At 42.1% G+C, this 20,517-nt stretch overlaps 1 protein-coding gene across 1 annotated transcript; it reads right to left on the bottom strand.

The window, feature by feature from the left end:
* Positions 1-1,586: 1,586 nt before the first annotated feature.
* cars2 (cysteinyl-tRNA synthetase 2, mitochondrial) lies at positions 1,587-19,803 on the bottom strand. The gene is made up of 15 exons (XM_063212153.1): positions 19,480-19,803; positions 19,332-19,382; positions 18,793-18,910; positions 15,889-15,960; positions 15,524-15,629; positions 15,096-15,176; positions 14,081-14,210; positions 13,424-13,557; positions 13,162-13,229; positions 12,593-12,659; positions 4,911-5,049; positions 4,240-4,363; positions 3,686-3,784; positions 2,546-2,761; positions 1,587-2,074 (listed from the first exon to the last, which is right to left on the bottom strand). Exons 1-15 carry the CDS (start codon positions 19,698-19,700, stop codon positions 2,018-2,020), a joined length of 1,683 nt encoding a protein of 560 aa, XP_063068223.1. The 5' UTR covers positions 19,701-19,803; the 3' UTR covers positions 1,587-2,017.
* Between the last annotated feature and the right edge of the window lie 714 nt (positions 19,804-20,517).

Here is a 20,517-nt window from a genome sequence, read left to right as displayed (position 1 = left end):
GCATGCATTTGCATTCATTTCCGCCATCAGGAATGCTTTGCGGTACCACAGCTACCCTATGTGAGTCGCGCTGTGTCGCCTGACTGCCCCTTCTATAATATGATTGTAGCCTACCGTAACAACTCGGCCTCGGTCCCCGCGGCAAATATCCACCACACCACCACGGGTCCTCTGGTGTTGTGACCGTTTTAGGATCTTTTTTTCATATCCAATACTTGCACATTAAGAGTGACAATTCCATCATGTATGTTTAAACGATATGTGCGAATGCAGTCATGTTGAATTTAGGGTGGCCAAACCATGCCATGTCATGAAGAACGTGCATCACATTATTTAAACAGCTCGTGTAAACGGTTATCCTGAGTGCCCGTGTCTTTTTTTCAGATCGGAGGCTTGATTAGCAAAGATATGGGAGAGAAATTAGTTGTGCGTGCGCACACGTCTGCACAATATCCACCGGACACGAAGTTACTGGCTCCAATATTTCAGCGTCCCGCTTGATTCTGTACTGACACTTTTAAGTTTACGTAGCACAATCAAATGAATAGGCTATGTCTAAATTATAGGCTCTAGTCTCCAATGTGCCTAGTTTCACGTGTTCTTGGCATCAATCTGCACAATAGGCCTATGCGGCATAACTTTTCGAGTGATACATTTAGACCGGGTAAAGTATCGAGCATGGTCTGTCCCTTCAATAATAGGCCTACTAAGAGTGTCCCGTAACAACTCGGTCTCGGCCCCCGCCGCAAGTATCCTCCACCACGAAGGTCCTCTGATGTTGTGACCGTTTTAGGATATTTTCATATAATACAGAAATAAGAGCGTGCGCGCGCGCCTCTGACTGTATCTAGACACGGAGGGAGAATGGCTCCAATATTTATATTCAGCGCCCAGTTTAATTCTGCACTGACACTTTTAAATGTTATGCCCAGATATTCTTTTAACTTGTTGGATATCCTGATATTATGTTTCACTAATGTAAGGAGTAAAACTCAGAAACTTCCCGGGTGCTAGCTACATTTAAACTGGGTAAACTCGTGACTTTAATGCCTTCCGAAACGAGTGTCTATTTTAGACTATAGCCTTGTGGAAAACTTTCTGGTGTCGCCGAAACGGCGATGTGCGGTGGGCTCTTTACGCACGGCACCTATGTCCCTTCCATCTTCAGTCAGACTCAAATCGGACCGAAATCAAGTAGCTGAGGTTAAACTGTCGTAAATACACGACCGAACGCGAGTAGCTGAGGTAAAATAGACGTAAATACTCGGGCGGATATCCGGGCACTCACATCCGGCAGCCTACTTACATTGGGTTGCTACATGCCTTTCAAAACAAAAGACTCTGCTAATAGTGAATTTCCTGGTGTTCTGTACCCTCTACCCTGACATTCAAGGAAAGAAAAACAATATCAAAACGTTAACAAATATATTGAGTAGAAATGGCTTCTATAAACACAATAGGCAAAACAATTTTCTGTTGTCTTATTCAGCATTTCAGGAGTGAGGAATATCCAGGTGGAGGTGGGTGATGATTGAAAGATAGAAAGGTGGTAGGCAGAAGAAAGGACAGAAGTGTGTTCTTTATAATAGATTCACTTGGTCACTTTTATTCACACAAAAAATACTCCATTAGGGGAAATGCATGCATGCATGTGAATTATTTTTAATTTACACAATATTTTGTACAACAGTAAAGTGCTATCACACCACTATACAGACGTCACTGACAAAGAACTTTGATGCTTTTTAAATTCGTAAGCAGGAAAAAGAGGCCACTCTATGCATATACTCTATTCATAAAATGGAATATATGCATGATTTTTTTTGTTCCGCTTTTCAATTGTCTTCACATTTGGCCAGCAATCCAAAAGTTGGTAGAAGTTGCCTGGTTGCAAACTGCTCCTACCCTTTATTGAACCCTGTTTTTGTGCTGCCAAGAGTTTTCTGATTGACTGACTGACACCACAATATGATATGAGATCCATTATAGGAAAGTTCATAGTGAACATACAGCTCCTCTAGTCCTTGTCTCTTCTTGACAGTTCGATTTCCCACGTAGAGGTGCGGCCTCTGTCCTGAAATTAGACCACAGAATTCAGTCCAATGTTACACAGCAAAGATTAACATTTATGCGATTTCCACACTGGAATTTGCAAAAGATTCAAATAACATAGGATGAGATGGTAACTTGCTTGTGCAAACAGACAGAAATCTTTGGAAATGATTGGCTGCAAATTGAATTTCTGAGCTGCTTGGTTTTTTCGTTCTTTTTAAAGAGGCACTAGGTAGGATGACGTAATTTGCACGGTGCCCGTGGCATGCCTGTCTCAGAATCTACACCATGATGAAAAAATGCTGTTCAAATAAACTCGCTGTGAGACAATCCCGGAATGCCAGCAGTTGATACAAATCTGAATACGGTATGTAAATCGATATTTTAAAATGCATTTCAAATATTTCAACCACATATCCCATAGGACAAAACACACACACTGTCCATGATCTGATGGTGGTTCCACGCAAGGTGGCCGAAAACACCCACTCACCTTGACATTGATACCTAACGGTGCCAGATCCTTCCGCAAGGTGTCACAGGCTTTCAGCAGCGGTTGTCTGTCTGTGTGTAGCCGCTTCTTCCCGCCCTGGCCACTAGAGGCAGACTGGTCCACCTCGAGGGCAAAGTTCCGCACTTCGCTTCGGAAGTTCACCAACTGCTCCACCACATTCTGCAGCACTCCGGAACTATCTATGCCACCCGAGTCCTGTAGGATTAGAATAAGAATTATATTATATTATATTATATTATATTATATTATATTATATTATATTATATTATATTATATTCAGGGCTCTAAATTAACACCAGCCAATTGGCCAAATGCTAGTGAAATTCCAGGTTGGCTGGTTGAAATCACCAACTTACTAGCCCCTTTGACCCATTAGTGTGTGTGTGTTTGGCTAGTATTATTAACATCTACAACAAGCCATTTTGGCTGGTGACAAAAAATGTTAATTTGGGGCCCTGATTATATTATATTATATTATATTATATTATATTATATTATATTATATTATATTATATTATATTATATTTCCTCAAATAAGAGTCAGGGCTACTACCAACAAAATGAGTTGTTTGGACCAGGTTACAAATTAAATAGGGTCAAGCTACTAATAAACAAATTGAGCAATTACAGGTATACTAAAAATGTCTGTTTCCTGAAATACACACTTCCAAATCCCATCAAATTCCCCATCACTTTTCCCAATGCTGCCACCTAGTAAATTTCCTTGCCTTGGTATATGTAAAGGATATGAAATGATAGATTTAAAACATTAAGAGAGTTTTTTGTGATCATGGAAACTACGGATAGATAGATAGATAGATAGATAGATAGATAGATAGATAGATAGATAGATAGATAGATAGATAGATAGATAGATAGATAGATAGATAGATAGATAGATAGATAGATAGATAGATAGATAGATAGATAGATTTTACTGTCCCCAAGGGGAAATTCGTTTTCGCCACCATCACAACTCACAACTTGTCAAAGCCAACATGAAGGCATAACATACAAGACAGACATGGAGACAACAACACCACTGGACATTCAGAATATCAAAACAGATACATGCACACCCATTGTCAGACGACATTATCATACAGTCCAGACTCCTACCTTTCTGTCCAGAAGGTCGACCCCAAACACCTCCATCATGTCCCGGATGTAGCCCAGCACAGCCCCAAACACAGCCGGACTCCTGGACTCTCCTGTAGTCTAGCAAGAGACAGTACAGGGTTTTAAACCTCTGGCCCACACCGCATGAGCAATGACACCACACACTGTGCAATGTATGCATATGGACAATTTTATCCTACATTTAGAAAATAAAGAATATATTTTTTTATTTGCCATTGTAACAAGAACAACAAAATTAGGCATTCCTTATTCTTTGAAGCAATAAATAGGGAAGAGGAGAGCAGAGAATGTTCTCTGCTGCCTTTATGACCCCCTGGAGCCCCTCTATAATACTAATCTACAGTATATAAATTATTCATGTTGAGCCTAAATGTAAGAACTTTTCTTTGTTTTCCAAACCTGGTTGCTGCTCAGGTTTGTAGTTTCATCATATAGAATTTTCCTTTCAGTCCCACTCTATGAGTCATATCACATGATAAATGCAAGTAAGTTGCATAGGAAAATGAAAGTGGGGCTTTTCTGGGAGGTTTTACCTTGGTGCTAGTTTGAAGCTGGCAGTTGCACTGGTGGATGAGGGTCATGATGGCATCCACTGCTCTGGGAGTGTCAAAGTCATCAGCCAACGCTGCCCGCACAGCACTTTGGGTAGAGGCCAGCCTTTAGGGAAATAAACAGCATTAATATCTGGCAACTACTGTTGTGTGATCTCAAAACAGAGATCCGCTTTTAAAATAACTTAAAAGTATTTTTGCTGAATTTACGTATGTCAATGATAACAGCCGATGAGGTGACCGGTTCCACAAAGTTAATGGTGAGGCGGGGTCTTAGAACTCTGGGGACGTATGCAGCACGGAAAAGGAGTTGTCTCCGCCAAGCCATTAACTTAGTGGAACCGGTCGACCTCGAAGACCGTTATCCCTCTTTTACCATAAGGGGAGGGTATTTTAACATATTACTGATAATTTCCTAAGTTGTAGGAAGCATGTCAACTGCACCAGCATCTAGTGAGCAAGACAGATGCTGTCTTCTAACACGTTTTAACGTTTAAGTTGGACGTGCCAAGAATTTTTGTTTGGAATGCCAATGGTGTGATTATTTAATATTCCATAAGCCTCATGCGCATGATTCCTACAGCGTTATCCCTTATACACCGTCGGCATTCCAAACGAAGATTCCATCCGCGTCTAACTTACAATAAACCTACCTCTGCCACAGCACCGTCTCATCAACAGGTTGGCACTGTAACTGTCCCTTTATGTAGGCCTGGGCATCATGGGTAAAAGACCTGATTGTGGCCAGTGTGGTCCGCGCTTCATTCATACTCCTGTCACTGTACTCTATACCTGAATAACAGACACAGACACGCACACGCACACACACACACACACACACACACACACACACACACACACACACACACACACACACACACAGGATGGTCAGGTCATAAAAGTTTATCTGAACCTTTTCAAACTTTGCTGAACTTTTCTGATAACGGACAAAAAAGGCAATGAGACAAGCCAATTACCCAACCCAACAGCATACAGCTCAACAAAATAAGGCACATTTAATTGATATATTTGACATTTGTAGTAACAAATACATAAGTACACCTGAAGTTAACTACAGGTTGTCTAGCTTTTAGCTTGTCTGCTCGGGTCATACTTTTAGCATGTCTGCTTGGGTCATAAAAGTTTATTTGAACCTCTTCAAACTTCGTTGAACTCTGCTGATAACAGACAAAAAAGCCAATGAGCCAAGACAATTACCTGAGCTAATCGCTACAAAGCTAAACAAAATAAATCATATTTACAGTAATTGATGTATTTGACATTTGTAGTGACAAATAGAAAATTACACCCGGGGAAGCTGAAAGGGATCTGTTTCAGCTGTTTCAGGCAAAGGGATCTGTTGTTGTCTCATGCCCAGGGCTATTGAATGTATTGGATCGGGGGCCCTTTCAAATGGCTTTGTCCCGGGCCCGGGTCTAACTTGTAGCCTGTCTGCTCGGGTCATACTTTTAGCATGTCTGCTCAGGTCATGAAATGTTATCTGGACCTCTTCAAACTTTGCTGAACTCTGCTGATAACAGACAAAAAAGCCGCTGAGCCAAGCCAATTACCTGAGCCAACAGCATACAAAGCTCAACAAAATAAGGCACATTTAATTGATGCATTTGACATGTGTAGTAACAAATAAGTAAGTACACCACTTGATTTAACTTCTGGTTGTCTAACTTAGGTGCTGTTTATACATACATGGGTATTCTGATAAACAAACATTTTTATTCTCTACGCTTAGCAAAATATTTTCGTTCACATCAAAGGCAAATACGCATAAATAGCCTATTCTGCTGAGAGCTGTCATAAATACGTCAAGCCTGTGCACGGTAAGGAGAGTGCCATTCAAGTCTCCGTTTATCGCTGTCTATATACAAACGCTAACCGGAGTTAAAAAAAAATCTCCACTTTTACCGGAGTTTTTTTGAAGCTTCGTTTATAGAGGGAAAACCTCTGTTTGTTTATTAACGAAAGGCACAACCGAGGGGGAAGGTCTGCTCATATCAAAATACCCGGGTATGTATAAACACCGCCTTAGAGCCTGTCTTCCCAGAAATTCCTCCATTGTATTTGGTTATCTTTTGTGCATTCAGTACTCTCTCTTGTTCTCATTCCACGGTATCCGCTGTGACTAAGGTGACACACTTATTAGGTGGATTTTGCTCTTGTGAAACTATTGTGGTGTGGATTTGGGTTGTTTCGATGTTTGTGTGATCCATCATGATGTTGCATCACACAACCCATAGAGGGTTGAGTGTTTCACAAAACAAGGATACACGGACAGTGATACTTTATTGGTGCATTGCCTAGATATACAAGATAGGACATGGGTACATGCTGTGAAAATGCATTAACCCATTTTAGCCTGGAAACACATATACGCTGCATTCAGGCTCTTGAGATTTGAGGGGGTTTTTTATGAAAAATGTGAACTCTCTAGCCAATAAATCGGACAGGCTGGCTGCTCTGGTTAAGGATCAGAGGGAGTACCGTGAAGCCAGCTTGATCTGTTTGACCGAAACATGGCTGAATAACAACGTGACGAACGCTGAAGTTGAACTGCCCGGCTTCAGTATGGTAAGACTGGACCAAGATACAAAACTCGCGGGAAAGAAGAGGGGTGGGGGACTGTTGGTCTACATCAACGAGAGATATTGTAACCGAGGACATGTCACTGTGAAAGAGACGTTTTGCAGCAAGGATCTGGAACTGGTTGCTGTGAGTTTGCGTCCCTATTATTTGCCTAGGGAATTCACGCACGCCATTGTGATCTGCGTCTACATTCCGCCGCGGGCTCTCCCAGACACAGCGTGCGACATCATCCACGCTACTGTTGCCAGGCTGCAAACACAGCACACTGACGCCTTTTTTGCAATTTCGGGCGACTTCAACCATGTCACTCTCAACAACACACTGACAAACTTTTATCAGCATGTGGACTGCGCTACAAGAAAAAACAGGACAATTGATCTACTATACACAAACGTGAGGGACGCATACAACGCTTCCCCCCTTCCCCCACTGGGCTCCTCTGACCACAACATAATACAGCTACAGCCCGTTTACAAACCAAGTGTACAGAGGCTCCCCATCACAACACGCACTGTCAGAGTGTGGACTCCAGAGGCAGAAGAGGCGCTGAGAGACTGCTTTCAGTCCACACACTGGAGTGTACTGCAGGACAGTGAGAACTTGGAGGAGATCACTGATTGCACAGCCGACTACCTCAATTTTTGTATGGATGTCGCAGTCCCAACCAAGACTGTGCGCTGCTTCCCCAACAATAAACCCTGGGTGACTAGGAGGGTGAGAGAACTCCTGAAACACAAGAAGAAGGCCTTCAAGGAGGGCAACGCTGAGGAGCTGAGGAGTACTCAGAGGGAGCTGAAGAGAGAGTTGAGGGCTGCTAAGGAGGCGTATGGGAGGAAGGTGGAGAGGAAGATGGAAAGCAACCCAAGGCAGTTATGGCAGGGCATCAGAGCGATGACCGGTTCTGGAGCCAAGAGTGGAGGGGCTGAGGGCAATAAAGACAGAGCGGATGAGCTTAATCTGTTCTACAACAGATTTAATTGCCCATCCGAAGACTGCACGGCTAGCGGCACAACTCCCACCACGCGGTGCCCCCCTCCCCACTCTCCCACCACTGAAGACACCTCACCACCTTTGGTCTGTGCAGCCCACACCTCACCCATCCCCCCTCAGCCCCCAGCACTCACACTGGACCTCCCTCCTCCTCCTCCTCCTCCTACGTCCACTGAAGTCCCCTGCAACTCTTCCATCCCCCCTCTCCCCCCAGCACTCACACTGGACCTCCCTCCTCCTCCTCCCTCCTCTGAAGTCCCCTGCACCTCTCCCATCCCCCCTCTCCCCTCTGCTTTCACACTGGACTTCCCTCCTCCTTCTACCACCTCCTCTGAAGTAACCTGCACTGACACACCGACACAGATGGAACCTCTCCCCTCCCCCCCCCCACTGCAAACGGAGCAGCCACCCCCCACCATTACGACAGGACAAGTCAGGAGCGCACTGAGAAGGCTTAAGCCGAAGGCCAACGGACCTGATGGGGTCAGTGCCAGACTCCTCAAGATCTGTGCAGAAGAGCTAGCTGAGCCACTGCAACACATTTTCAATAAGAGTCTGCAAGCGGGTAAGGTGCCCACACAGTGGAAAACCTCATGCCTCATACCTGTCCCCAAAAAGCCACACCCCAAAGAACTGAATGACTACAGACCGGTAGCCCTCACATCACATATAATGAAGACATTCGAGCGTGCACTGCTGCTCAACATACTGAAACCCCAAGTTCACCACGCCCTAGACCCACTACAATTTGCCTACCAGGAGAAGGTGGGAGTTGAGGATGCTATTCTGTATCTGCTGCACAGAGTGCATTCTCACCTGGACAAAGGAAGCAGTGCTGTTAGAATCATGTTCTTTGATTTCTCCAGCGCCTTCAACACAATACAGCCACTCCTGTTGAGAAACAAACTACTGCAGATGGGAGTGGAGACGGGGCTGGTGAACTGGATCACAGACTACCTCACAGGAAGGCCCCAGTTTGTCAGACTAGGCGACCTCACATCAGAGACTGTAATCAGCAGCACTGGAGCTCCACAAGGAACGGTGCTTTCCCCCGTGCTGTTCACCCTGTACACCACTGACTTCAACTACAACACGAAGACCTGCCACATGCAAAAGTTCTCGGATGACACAGCCATTGTTGGATGCATCAAAGATGGGCAGGAGGGGGAGTACAGGGGACTGGTGGAGAACTTTGTGAAATGGTGCAGAACCAACCAGTTGCGGCTGAACACCACCAAAACCAAAGAAATGGTGATCGACTTCAGGCGAACCACCCCACCCCTGGTGCCTGTCTCCATTGAGGGGGAGACTGTGGAGACAGTCTCCACATACAAGTACCTGGGTGTTCACCTGGACTCTAAACTGGACTGGTCTGCTAACTCACACGCACTGTACAAGAAAGGACAGAGCAGACTCTACTTTCTGAGAAAGCTGAGATCTTTCAATGTGTGCAACAGACTCCTGCAGATGTTCTACCAGTCTGCCATGGCCAGTGTGCTCTCCTATGCTGTGGCATGCTGGGGTGGCAGCATTAGGAAGAGAGATGCTGGACGGCTTGACAGGCTGGTGAGGAAAGCAGGGTCTGTGGTAGGCACAGAACTGGACGCCCTCACAACCACAGCTGACAAGAGGACACTTAGCAGATTAGACTCTATCCTGGACAACTACAAGCACCCCCTGTACCCAGTCTTCGACAACCAGAGAAGCCTGTTCAGCCACAGACTGCGCGTCATCTCCTGCAAGACAGACAGGCTGCGGAAGTCCTTTGATTGTACTCAGGGCCATCCAGCTATTCAACATTGCACAGAAGGACACACAAAGAGAGATCGTCATAGGGGACTGGACTGCATAACAGATCCCTCTCCTGCACACTTATCTACCTGGACTCTTTACCCTATGACTCCTCTTTCATTGGAATGCACAGCTGTTTGTGTGTGTGTGTGTGTGTGTGTGTGTGTGTGTGTGTGTGTGTGTGTGTGTGTGTGTGTGTGTGTGTGTGTGTGTGTGTGTGTGTGTGTGTGTGTGTGTGTGTGTGTGTGGAGAGACACAGTTGACGTGTGTAACCCCTTGGACTACTGATACTCCTGGACACTTTGATGGTAACTTTGTCTTGGCCACCCAGCACAGGTGACACTATGTACACTTTATTTTTTGGTGTGTGTGTGTGTGTGTGTGTGTGTGTGTGTGTGTGTGTGTGTGTGTGTGTGTGAGTGAGAGAGAGTGTGTGTGTGTGACACAGGGGGCGACACCCCCCCCCCCCCCCCCCCATCCTTTTTCCAAGGAATACTATGGACATTGTACTAGGCAGAGAGACTATGGACACTCCTGGACACTTTATGAACACTTGGTCTTGGCTTCTATGTGCCACTTGGCTAAGGCACATGTTAACACTGTGGACTTTTACACTTTATATTTGGTGTGTGTTGTGTGTGTGTGTGTGTGTGTGTGTGTGTGTGTGTGTGTGTGTGTGTGTGTGTGTGTGTGTGTGTGTGTGTGTGTGTGTGTGTGTGTGTGTGTGTGTGTGTGTGTGTGTGTTAGAGAGAGATGCCTTGGCAAAATGTATGCAACAGTAAGCTATACAGTGCCGCCAGGTACTATTGGCACCCTTGAAGTTTAAGTACATTATGGGACATATCTCCAGAAAACAAATAATATGGTCAACCATGATTTTTCTATAGATAGCTTGTGGTTGAAACTAAATATAAAAAATATCAACAGCATTAAATACTAAATTATGAGAGGGAAATAATTGAAGATGGTAAAGTTCCCGGGATCACTGGTATTGGCACCCTTTACTGGATACCATTTTGGAAACCTAATTTGACTCAATTATGGTAAATCGCAAATGTTGAATCACCTTTGACTAATTGCTTTTGCCCATAGAACATGAATTAGGCAAGGAATTATGATATTTGTGTTTAAATAGCCACCTGTTAAATCTTGTGTGTCTTTCACCAATCTGAAGACAGAGGAGCTGCCTGAGGACACCACAAATACTATTATTTACAAAAACAAGACCTTCAAATAATAAAAGGTCATCTCAAAAGACCTTGGTAAACCATTTTCAACATTGTGTTGTGTTATTCAGAAATCTGCCAAACATGGAGCTGTAAAGAACATCCTTGGATGTGGGGGGTAGAGGAAGATATTATGATAAAAGTCTTTGGAAGTCGGTGCAAATAATGAAAAAACACAGGGACTAACATCTACAGACCTGACGGTCAACTTTGAACTGTTCTGGGTAGTTTTTTTCAATAAGCACCCCGTGTTAAACACTACACAAAGTAGTGCCTTTTGGTTGGAGAGCAAGGCAGACCACATTGCTTAATAAAAGTCATAACAGGGAACACCTGACGGCTGTATGAAAAAATACAGGCCTAGCACAGCCCTTTTAAGAATGTTTTAAGGTCAGATGAAGCAATAGCACAGTTTTTCAGTGACTCACACAAACAGCATGTTTGCATACTCTGCAAGAAAGTCTTTAAGGAAAAGGACACCCTACCAAAAAGCAAGCATGGTGTCCGTTCCATAATATTATGTCACCCCATTGTTGCATCAGGTATTGGAGGATTTGACCGTATCACAGGTATCATGACAGGCATCATGACATGACAGGTATCATCATTTACAGTAAAATGTGTAACCATGGCAAGAACACTTGGTTTGAGTTGAACATCATGTGCACTCCAGAAAGACAAAAACCCAAAGAACACAACCACATGCACAGTGGATTGGATGTAAAAATGAAAGAACACAGTCATTGATGAAAACCAAAACCTTCAGAGGCTGCCATTGCTGTCTAATAGTGTGCAATTAACCCTTGAAGGAGGGGTGCCAATATTCCTGGACATGCCCTTTTAAATGTTTTTGCTTGAAATTACAAAATGCACTTGGAAATAAATACTTGGCAATTCCAAATATCTTATAATGTTCAATTAAAAGATCCTGATTGTAAAAGTTGTGTATATTTCCATTTATTTCTGGATATATTGCACAATTTGTAAATAAAATTAAGGGGTGCCAATACTAACTGGCGGCGCTGTATATGATTATTTTATGTGTAAATATGTGTATTATGTCTTGTGGGTAATGTCTTTATTTATGTGTGTATGCTACTTGGCACCTTAATTTCCCTCTGGGATCAATAAACGATACTCTACTCTACTCTACTCTACTCTACTCTACTCTAAATGAAAAATGTGGGTATGTAAGAGCTGAATGAACACATTCTAATGCACCATGAGGGTCCTAGCCTTTAAATGCAACTTATTTCATTGTAAAAAAGAGCAAAGATGAGTTGCGTCTGTGGGGTAGTAGTATGAAAAAATGATTAGCCCTGAAGAAGGTCGCACGCGACCGAAACGCGTCGGCTATTGTCCATGTATCAATAAAGGACTTTTAAACTGTACTTCAGAGTGCCTCGGACCCTCTCTCTCTCCGCAACCTATTTCATGTTTTTAGTATGTGCTTCGGAGGCTGAAATATTTAGGATTTAATAGGCATAGGGCACCCTTTCCCAAAAAAGGCTTAGGCTAAAATGGGTTAAAGAAACTCGTCACCCTATGTGGGCGTGGTGGACATTTCTTAAATGATTAAAAATAATATTAGAGGTGCAAATCAGAGCCTTCAATTTAATGATGTTCATGTACGGACTGTGATGTCAAAAATATTGCAATGTCCAAGTGCCTAGGGCATAACACTTCAGCTGTCAGAACTGAAGATCATGAGCAACTGTTAAACTTACCTGATCTGTACTTTGTTAAGAGGCAGAACAGACGAAATTCATTGGCATTATAAGACTGCAGGAAATCCTGTAATAATAGTGAATCAAAATTAGTTCTGTTAGATGCACATTGCATGTGTTTTGTGCTCAGAATAAATACATGCTTGGACTTTTCAATAATCCTTTGCAAATTGCCTTACAGTAGGTTTCAAAAGAAATGAAAGAACATGAAAACCTAGATGGCACAACAGTTTTACGAAAAAACTGTTTTACGAACTATATTATGTTGCAGAAGTAATTTTATTTCACCAATAATTAAACTATTCATTAAAGCAATATGTTTTCGTAATTATGGTGAACATTGATAGCCATGTAATGAGCGGGATAACATTTGGCGAGATGGTCACTGTCATGAAATAGCTCCCTTCAGAAAGATGAAAACTGCATCTCTCTGTCGGTCACTCACTATTCCACAACAGGGACCTTCTCGCTAAACGTTATCTCTAAGGTAAGAGTGGAAATAACATTTGGTATCAAAGAATGTAAGTATTCTTTTCTGGTTTCATTGCAATGCAAAATATGTTTCTTACCTTAATAGTAATAAAATTCTTTAGGGACTTTGACATCTTCTCTGCACTTCCTTTTAAATGCAGATGACCTAAATAACAAATGGATTAAATAGCGTGATTATTATATTTACATTTACATGCACAGTAGTCAAAAGATATGGCCAGGTGTGAGGGTAGTCTTCACTCAAATTAATAACTAATTTAAGCGCATTAAGAAATATGACAAGGACTCACTACAAAATGTTGCATTAGGATCCCTTTAATACGAACATATGTACAGTACCTGAATGTAGGAAGTAGTTTCCCCACTGTTGGCACTGGTGATGGGCCTCACACTGGGCGATCTCGTTCTCATGGTGAGGGAAGGCCAGATCAATCCCCCCTGAGTGGATATCGAGCTGACTCCCAAACACAGAGCTGAGGCAAACACATAGAAGTATGAATACCGTATCATACTATTGTGATGTAACGGGTGCAAATTTTTCCCATGATACTGCAATATTGAATTACTAATTACATCTGCGATGACTAAACTGAGTATAGAATAAGCACACTGAACAGCCTCCTCAGCACTTTGAACTCTGATGTTCAAATATGCTTGCCTTGCCCTGTACTGTAAACGGCAAGGACAGTAACTTACCAAACATCCCCAAGGCACTAGAGGGCGCCCAAGGGCTGGTCAATTTTAAAGGTCCAGTATGATAATTTTAACATTTAATTTCCAAAATGCACACTGTAGTGTGCATTCACAATTTTTTTCCATGAATATTTACTAAGAAAATAAACTACTTGACTTTATTTACTGGCCTGACCAGAGTAGGTTTTGCAGCCAGAGGTCAATGACTGGCAATTCAAAATGGACACTTAGAATTTGGAGATTTTGGAGATTTTTTTTTACACACTTTGCTAACCCTTTGCTTTCAAGTGACGGACGCCTTACCTGGCAACCGTGGAACACTCGATGTGCCACCCCGGCCTCCCTGGTCCCCATGGCGACTCCCAGAAGGGCTCCTGTGGCTTGGCTGCCTTCCACAGGGCAAAGTCCCGCACGTCCCTCTTCTCTGTGTCCTCTGCCAATTCACGTGAAGATGAAGTGAAAAAGAGTTTACTTGTAGGCAATGGGGAGTATTTTGAACTTGCACGTTAGAGATGACACATTTCTAAGGACTCCAGTTGTCTTATATTAAACTCATTTGACTATGAGAATCTCTTCAAAGACACATACTGTATAAAAATCCATAACTGCTGTGTTGTTGGACTAGCTCATTCATTCAGATCATGCTAGTCAAACGAGCTAAGCTAAGTACACGATGGGATTTTATTTGGTAGTGGTGCTAACCTCAAGTGATTAAGAGCTATACAGCAGCTCCTGTTTCCTTGGAGTTAGGGCGAAACAAAACAACATCTTATGATGATGAAGCGTCATTAAACATGAAGCATTATCAAGCTCTAAAAAGAGGTCTACTGTACCCTAGTTTAGTGGTTCTTAACCTGGGGTGCGGGCACCCCCTGGGGGTGCGCCAGAGATTTCTGGGGGTGCACGGAATTTTGTTTGTGTTGAGGTTGTGACCAAAATTCTGATTCTAAACCTCATAATTAGGCCAAATCAAAAACAAATTAAAACATGTTTTGGACCTAATGTAAAGTCATTAAAGAAGTGATTAATGTCTAAAGCAAGAATCATTGTAATTATTTACTTAAATCATTTTTTGGTGTGTATACACGTATAGACGTTTGGTTTGGGGGTGCACGGCTTGTCTTGGGCAGAGTTTAGGGGGTGCTTCAAGAAAAAAGGTTAAGAACCACTGTACCCTAGTGGATCAAAACTTGGGTTTTTTGACTCTACTGAAATTAATTAATTCTATAAAACCCTATAATTTCTACTTCCAATGGATGCTGTCATGTCCCACTAGCGGCAAAAAACAAAAACAGAATCAATGCTGTACGGTACATACCAGATTCTCCAACAGGCTCTCCCAAGCTCATCAATTTGCCATAGCGGTGGCCTACAGACCTCACATCAAAGTAAACATCTCCTGTGTCCAGAAAACAGCAAGAAAAACTTGTCAGTTTGCAGGTAACAACAAGATGACACATTCACTTCTTTAACAGGCTGCAATAGTACACAAGAGCAATCAGAGATGGCGACCTAGCGCCAGCCCAACCCCCCCCCATTTATCAACACATTTAGTGTATATGGTATGTCAAGGGGTATACACATAGAGCACATTGCACTGGCCTGACTTTTTTGCCTGTAGCACCACACAGTGCTGGTCTAAGGGAAACACTGGGACGTGTAATAATGATGTAATATGATCATATTATCACAATATGTAGGCCACAGACACGCCACAAAACCAGACATATAATGCAGAGGACTCACCGCTTGCTGTTGCATAGGCATGTCCATTTTTTATGATGCGCTCAATGAAAGTCACGATAGGAGCAACGTTCTCCGTCACACGCATATACACCACTGGAGGAATAACCTGCCAACACAGCACTAAAAACATTATATTTTCCATTTCCAGAACTCCAAATTCAACAAATTCTTAAAACTTCATGGAATGTATACAGAGTACATGTATGTGCTACTATAATGAGAAAGAGAGAGGCATTCAAAGTTCTTCACTTGTGTGAAGACATGGTATGCTACTACTGTACAGTGCAGACAAATGACCTAAGCAAATTGTAGGACCGGTGAAATAAACATACAATTGAGAAGGGAATGGCCAAGTGAGGATTCACCTTCAAGGCTAGCATATCCTCTTTGAAGTCCTCTTCATACATCCTGGCCAAAACAGTGGGCGACACCTGTGCCTACAACCAACACATGAAGTGGGTTAAGGTTAATAAAAACAACACAATTAGTGGGTGACATACAGCACTACAAACATCTTCAAGTCACCACATTAGCTAACAGGTTAACATACACTTGTTAACATTTTTTGCATATAAGCCGCACCTAGCCAAAGTAAGATAATTACCCTCATATAAGCCGCAGACCTCCACATTATAAGATGTGATATTTACACAACTTTAGCTAACTCTATTGACCTTGTGCTTGTCTCATGTAAATTTCTATAAATTAGCGACCTCATGGGACGGGTTCAAAGCAAAAAAAAAGTAGCGGCTTATAAGCTGCAAATGTACGGTACTTTGTTATTTGTACCTTGAAGGGAGGCTTTGTATCTCATTGTACTGTATATAATTACAATTACAGCTTTCTATTCTGTTGAAATATCCTGCCCTGGTAAAGGCAAGCCCCTCATACTTCACTTGTTCGCAGCATTTAACGAGAAATGAGATGGTTTCCAATGGGTTGGTTTATGGGTGGTTGACGTTTAAGGGCGTAACACAAAAAAAAAAAAAAGTTTTTCAAATTCCTGAAAAAAATGATGGATAAAAATTGGAAAAAAATAGAAAAAAATTAAGCACTTAGTGGTCTGTGGAATTTCACCTTATTTTTGCCATTTTTGGGAAAATGTGTCCTGCATCAATACATAGCATAGGCATGTCACACCGCAGGAAAACGGAGTCACACCACAGGGAATTCACTGCATTATGGCCATTTTAATCCTTTTGTATTATGACTGACATCTGAGCTCATGCTAACTTGATAATGATATTGTGTTTAATCTTAATATGTGTTTTCATTAATAAAAAAACTTTTTTTTCCTCCTATAAGACCAGTCACACCACAGGACACCATAAAATGAACCTAAGCATTGCGTGACAGAAAGATTGCAATATGAAGACATATTAAGAGGTTAAGAGTCACCTTAAACTTCCACAGCACTCTCCAATAACTGAGGTACTGACTGGTTAGGAGCCAGTCTTTAAGACCCTTGCAGTTGGCCTTGCAGCTGCCCATTCACAAACATTGACATACATGTCACCCCACAGGACGCAATTTGTGTTACGAAATTGAACTTGTAGTTAATATTACTGTCTTGAGTCTTTTCCACATTCACATATCTTAATCTAAAGTTAAGATTTATGCAATCATGCCAAATGCTTCGTACATTACTCAAAATGTTGTTGGTTAATTTATATATATATTATTATATATTGTTTCATTAATGTTACAGTCACACCGCAGGATATTTGACATACAGTATATCACGAAAGTGAATACACTCCTCACAGTTTTGCAGATTTTTGAGTATATCTTTTCATAGGAAAGCATTACAGAAATGTAACTTTGACACAATGATTAGTGACCTTTTAGCAACATATTTAACCGCTTAAATTTCTTGTTCACTCAGAAAAAAACAAAATACAGCCATTAATGTTTGAACATGTACTCACAAAAGTGAGTACACCCCAGATTAAAATCCGGTAGAGAAGGGGCTATGTTGGCTCGAATCGTCTCAAAATGAAAAGGGATGACAAGGGAGGTCATCAGTGTGCGTTTCAACCTTTCTTTGCATTGAACTTTTAAATGTTGAGTCTGCATCTGGCTTAAATAGATTGGTGTGAGATTTGAATGCAATCCTATGGAGAATATCATGATCTGCTTCAGTAGTCACAGTGCATGTTGACATGCATATTTCTTTTAGGTGTATTTCAGATTGCCAATGTTGACAGCATTCATGCATCCCCAAACCATGTCAGTCCCACTACCATGCTTGGCTAGTGAGAGGATGCACCTTTTTTGTAAAACTCACTTGTTTACCACCACACATGCTTGACACCATCTAAGGCAAATTTGTTTATCTTGGTCTCTTCAGATCACACAACATGGTTCCAGTGATCCATATCCTTGGTCTGTTCATCTCTCTTGAGACCAATATAAACAAATTTGCTTTAGATGGTGTCAAGCATGTGTGGTGGTAAACAAGTGAGTTTTACAAAAAAGGTGTATCCTCTCACTATCCAAGCATGGCAGTGGGACTGACATGGTTTGGGGATGCATGAATGCTGTCAACATTGGCAATCTGAAATACACCTAAAAGAAACATGCATGTCAACATGCACTGTGACTACTGAAGCATATCATGATATTCTCCATAGGATTGCATTCAAATCTCACACCAATCTATTTAAGCCAGATGCAGACTCAAAATTTAAAAGTTCAATGCAAAGAAAGATTGAAACGCACACTGATAACCTCCCTTGTCATCCCTTTTCATTTCGTTTCATTTCGAGACGTTTCGAGCCAACATAGCCCCTTCTCTACCGGATTTTAATCTGGGGTGTACTCACTTTTGTGAGTACATGTTCAAACATTAATGGCTGTATTTTGTTTTTTTCTGAGTGAACAAGAAATTTAAGCGGTTAAATATGTTGTTAAAAGGTCACTAATCATTGTGTCAAAGTGACATTTCTGTGATGCTTTCCTATGAGAAGATATACTCACAAATCTGAAAAACTGTGAGGGGTGTATTCACTTTCGTGATATACTGTATAAACCTTTACATAAATCTTAACAAAAATGTTTCTTCTCATCTAAGACTAATATGAAACATAATGTAAAACATCTTCTTTCATTGACATTTGTTTTTTAAAAGAAAATAACAGTTTTGTAGGTTTTTAACCAATGTTACGAAAAAACAAGGCGTCACGTCTCCCACCCTTATACCAGACAAGACATGTATTCCACCATCCACTGAGGGGGCATAACTTATCGCATTGAAATGAAAGACATACCTCCAGACTTCTCCTTATGATTTTATCATCAATATCTGTGATGACCATGACATGGATGACATTTATCCCAAACACCTTTGAAAGAGTTCTTTGCACAATGTCAAATCTGACATAGGAACTATGGACAGAAAGAACAAAGACATTTGTTAACAGAGCAAAGGGAGGTAGGTGTGTGTGTGTGTGTGTGTGTGTGTGTGTGTGTGTGTGTGTGTGTGTGTGTGTGTGTGTGTGTGTGTGTGTGTGTGTGTGTGTGTGTGTGTGTGTTTTGGAGTGCTTGTGCAAATGATCGGCAGAGAGAGAGGGGGAGAGAGAGACACTTTATAGGCATACAGCTGATCACAATTCTGTACAGAAGGCTACCCTGGTATTCCAGTGGGTATTTTTTGAAAGTGTAGATAGGCTACGTTGAACACCATGCATTAATGTTATGTGAAATGTGATGTTAGAGGTAAAATAACACATTACTTATTACTCATTTACTACAGTACAGTAACTGTGGCATACATGTTGCTGTGCATGATTCAAGGTCGAGTGTTTACCATGCGTGTCCCAGATGTGCATGGTCGTATACTGTGGGTCCGCAGCTGTACCTTCAAAACAAAAGACGCATGCATTGAAAAGACAGGTAGGCTACTGGCACGTTTCATTATTCACGAATGTATGAAGGCTGTGTTTGAAATTACGAACCATTTGGCAACTCCTTCTTCTGCAAGTATGAGTGGCTCTTTCCTTTTCGTGAGACTGTTGTAAACTGTCAGTCCTGTGTCAAACCCTGCAGGTTTCAACCATTTTCCCTCAATGGACGGAGCGCTGGAACAGTGTCGACTGGCAACAGATCTAATGCATGATTTCGGCACGACATACTTCGATGTGCACTTCCAAATGTGTGTAAATAAAAGAGTCCTCATTTTCGCAACATTTCTATTTCACTTCAGGCTTTCTTCTGAAGAAATCGTCCTCCTCACATTCAATTAGAAGCATGTACAAGTTCCGAGCAAGAATAGGTGCGTGCACCGCTACAACAAGTCATATTAGATACTTCCGGTAGACTCCTATCAAAATAAATGTTCTGTTGTTTGTGTCAGCGTTAAAGGTACAGTAGTATGCAGGAGGACACATAAGTAGGTCATGCAACTGCTCATTCCCAAATGTGATAGACTGTCTTTGAAGAGATGAACTAATATTTGCCAGTATGACCAAAGCACAGTAGATTGTGCTGCTAAAATGTAATTAGCCTACTACTGTAGGCAAGGAAGCCGACAGGGGAGGACAAATGGGTGTCTTGTCCTGGGCCCAAGGAGAGAGGGGGCCAAAAATTGGATCCTCATTACATTGTATGTATTGGGTTTGGGGCCCTTTCAGATGTCTTTGTCCTGGGCCCAGCCAAAGCTGTCAGCGGCCCTGACTAATAGGCCTACTGGAAACTCAAATGGCGGACATGGAGAAGATCCATGAAATGTGTAATTTTCCCAATCATACTGTAGGCCTACTTAGAATTCGAAGACGGAAGCAAGACTTCTTTAAAGCCTCCGGTTCATGCATATTAGTTTCATGTATGATCGTGAGCAGGTTTGCCGACAGTGGGGGTCAAACTGGTCAGTTGTCCTGGGCCCAGGGAGAGGGAAAGCCCCAGAATTGGTGGGGCCCTGTTGGAGCCCTTTCAGATGATTTTAGGCACAGCCAAGCCTGTAAGTGTAGGTCAAGTCAGACAATCCAGAATCCCAG

This window comes from Engraulis encrasicolus, chromosome 12, assembly GCF_034702125.1.
Source record: "Engraulis encrasicolus isolate BLACKSEA-1 chromosome 12, IST_EnEncr_1.0, whole genome shotgun sequence".
In the NCBI taxonomy this organism is placed as follows: Eukaryota; Metazoa; Chordata; class Actinopteri; order Clupeiformes; family Engraulidae; genus Engraulis; species Engraulis encrasicolus.
This window is presented reverse-complemented; position numbering and strand designations above follow the sequence as displayed.

What these genes read in the sequence shown, in the direction of transcription:
- cars2 (XM_063212153.1), bottom strand. Translation starts at nt 19,700, where the DNA reads ATGAGGACTCTTTTATTTACACACATTTGGAAGTGCACATCGAAGTAT. An exon ending in AAACTACTTCCTACATTCAG is followed by an intron (nt 13,230 to 13,423) that starts GTACTGTACATA and finishes TTTGTTATTTAG; the next exon opens with GTCATCTGCATTTAAAAGGA. An exon ending in AGCTTCAAACTAGCACCAAG is followed by an intron (nt 3,785 to 4,239) that starts GTAAAACCTCCC and finishes GTCTCTTGCTAG; the next exon opens with ACTACAGGAGAGTCCAGGAG.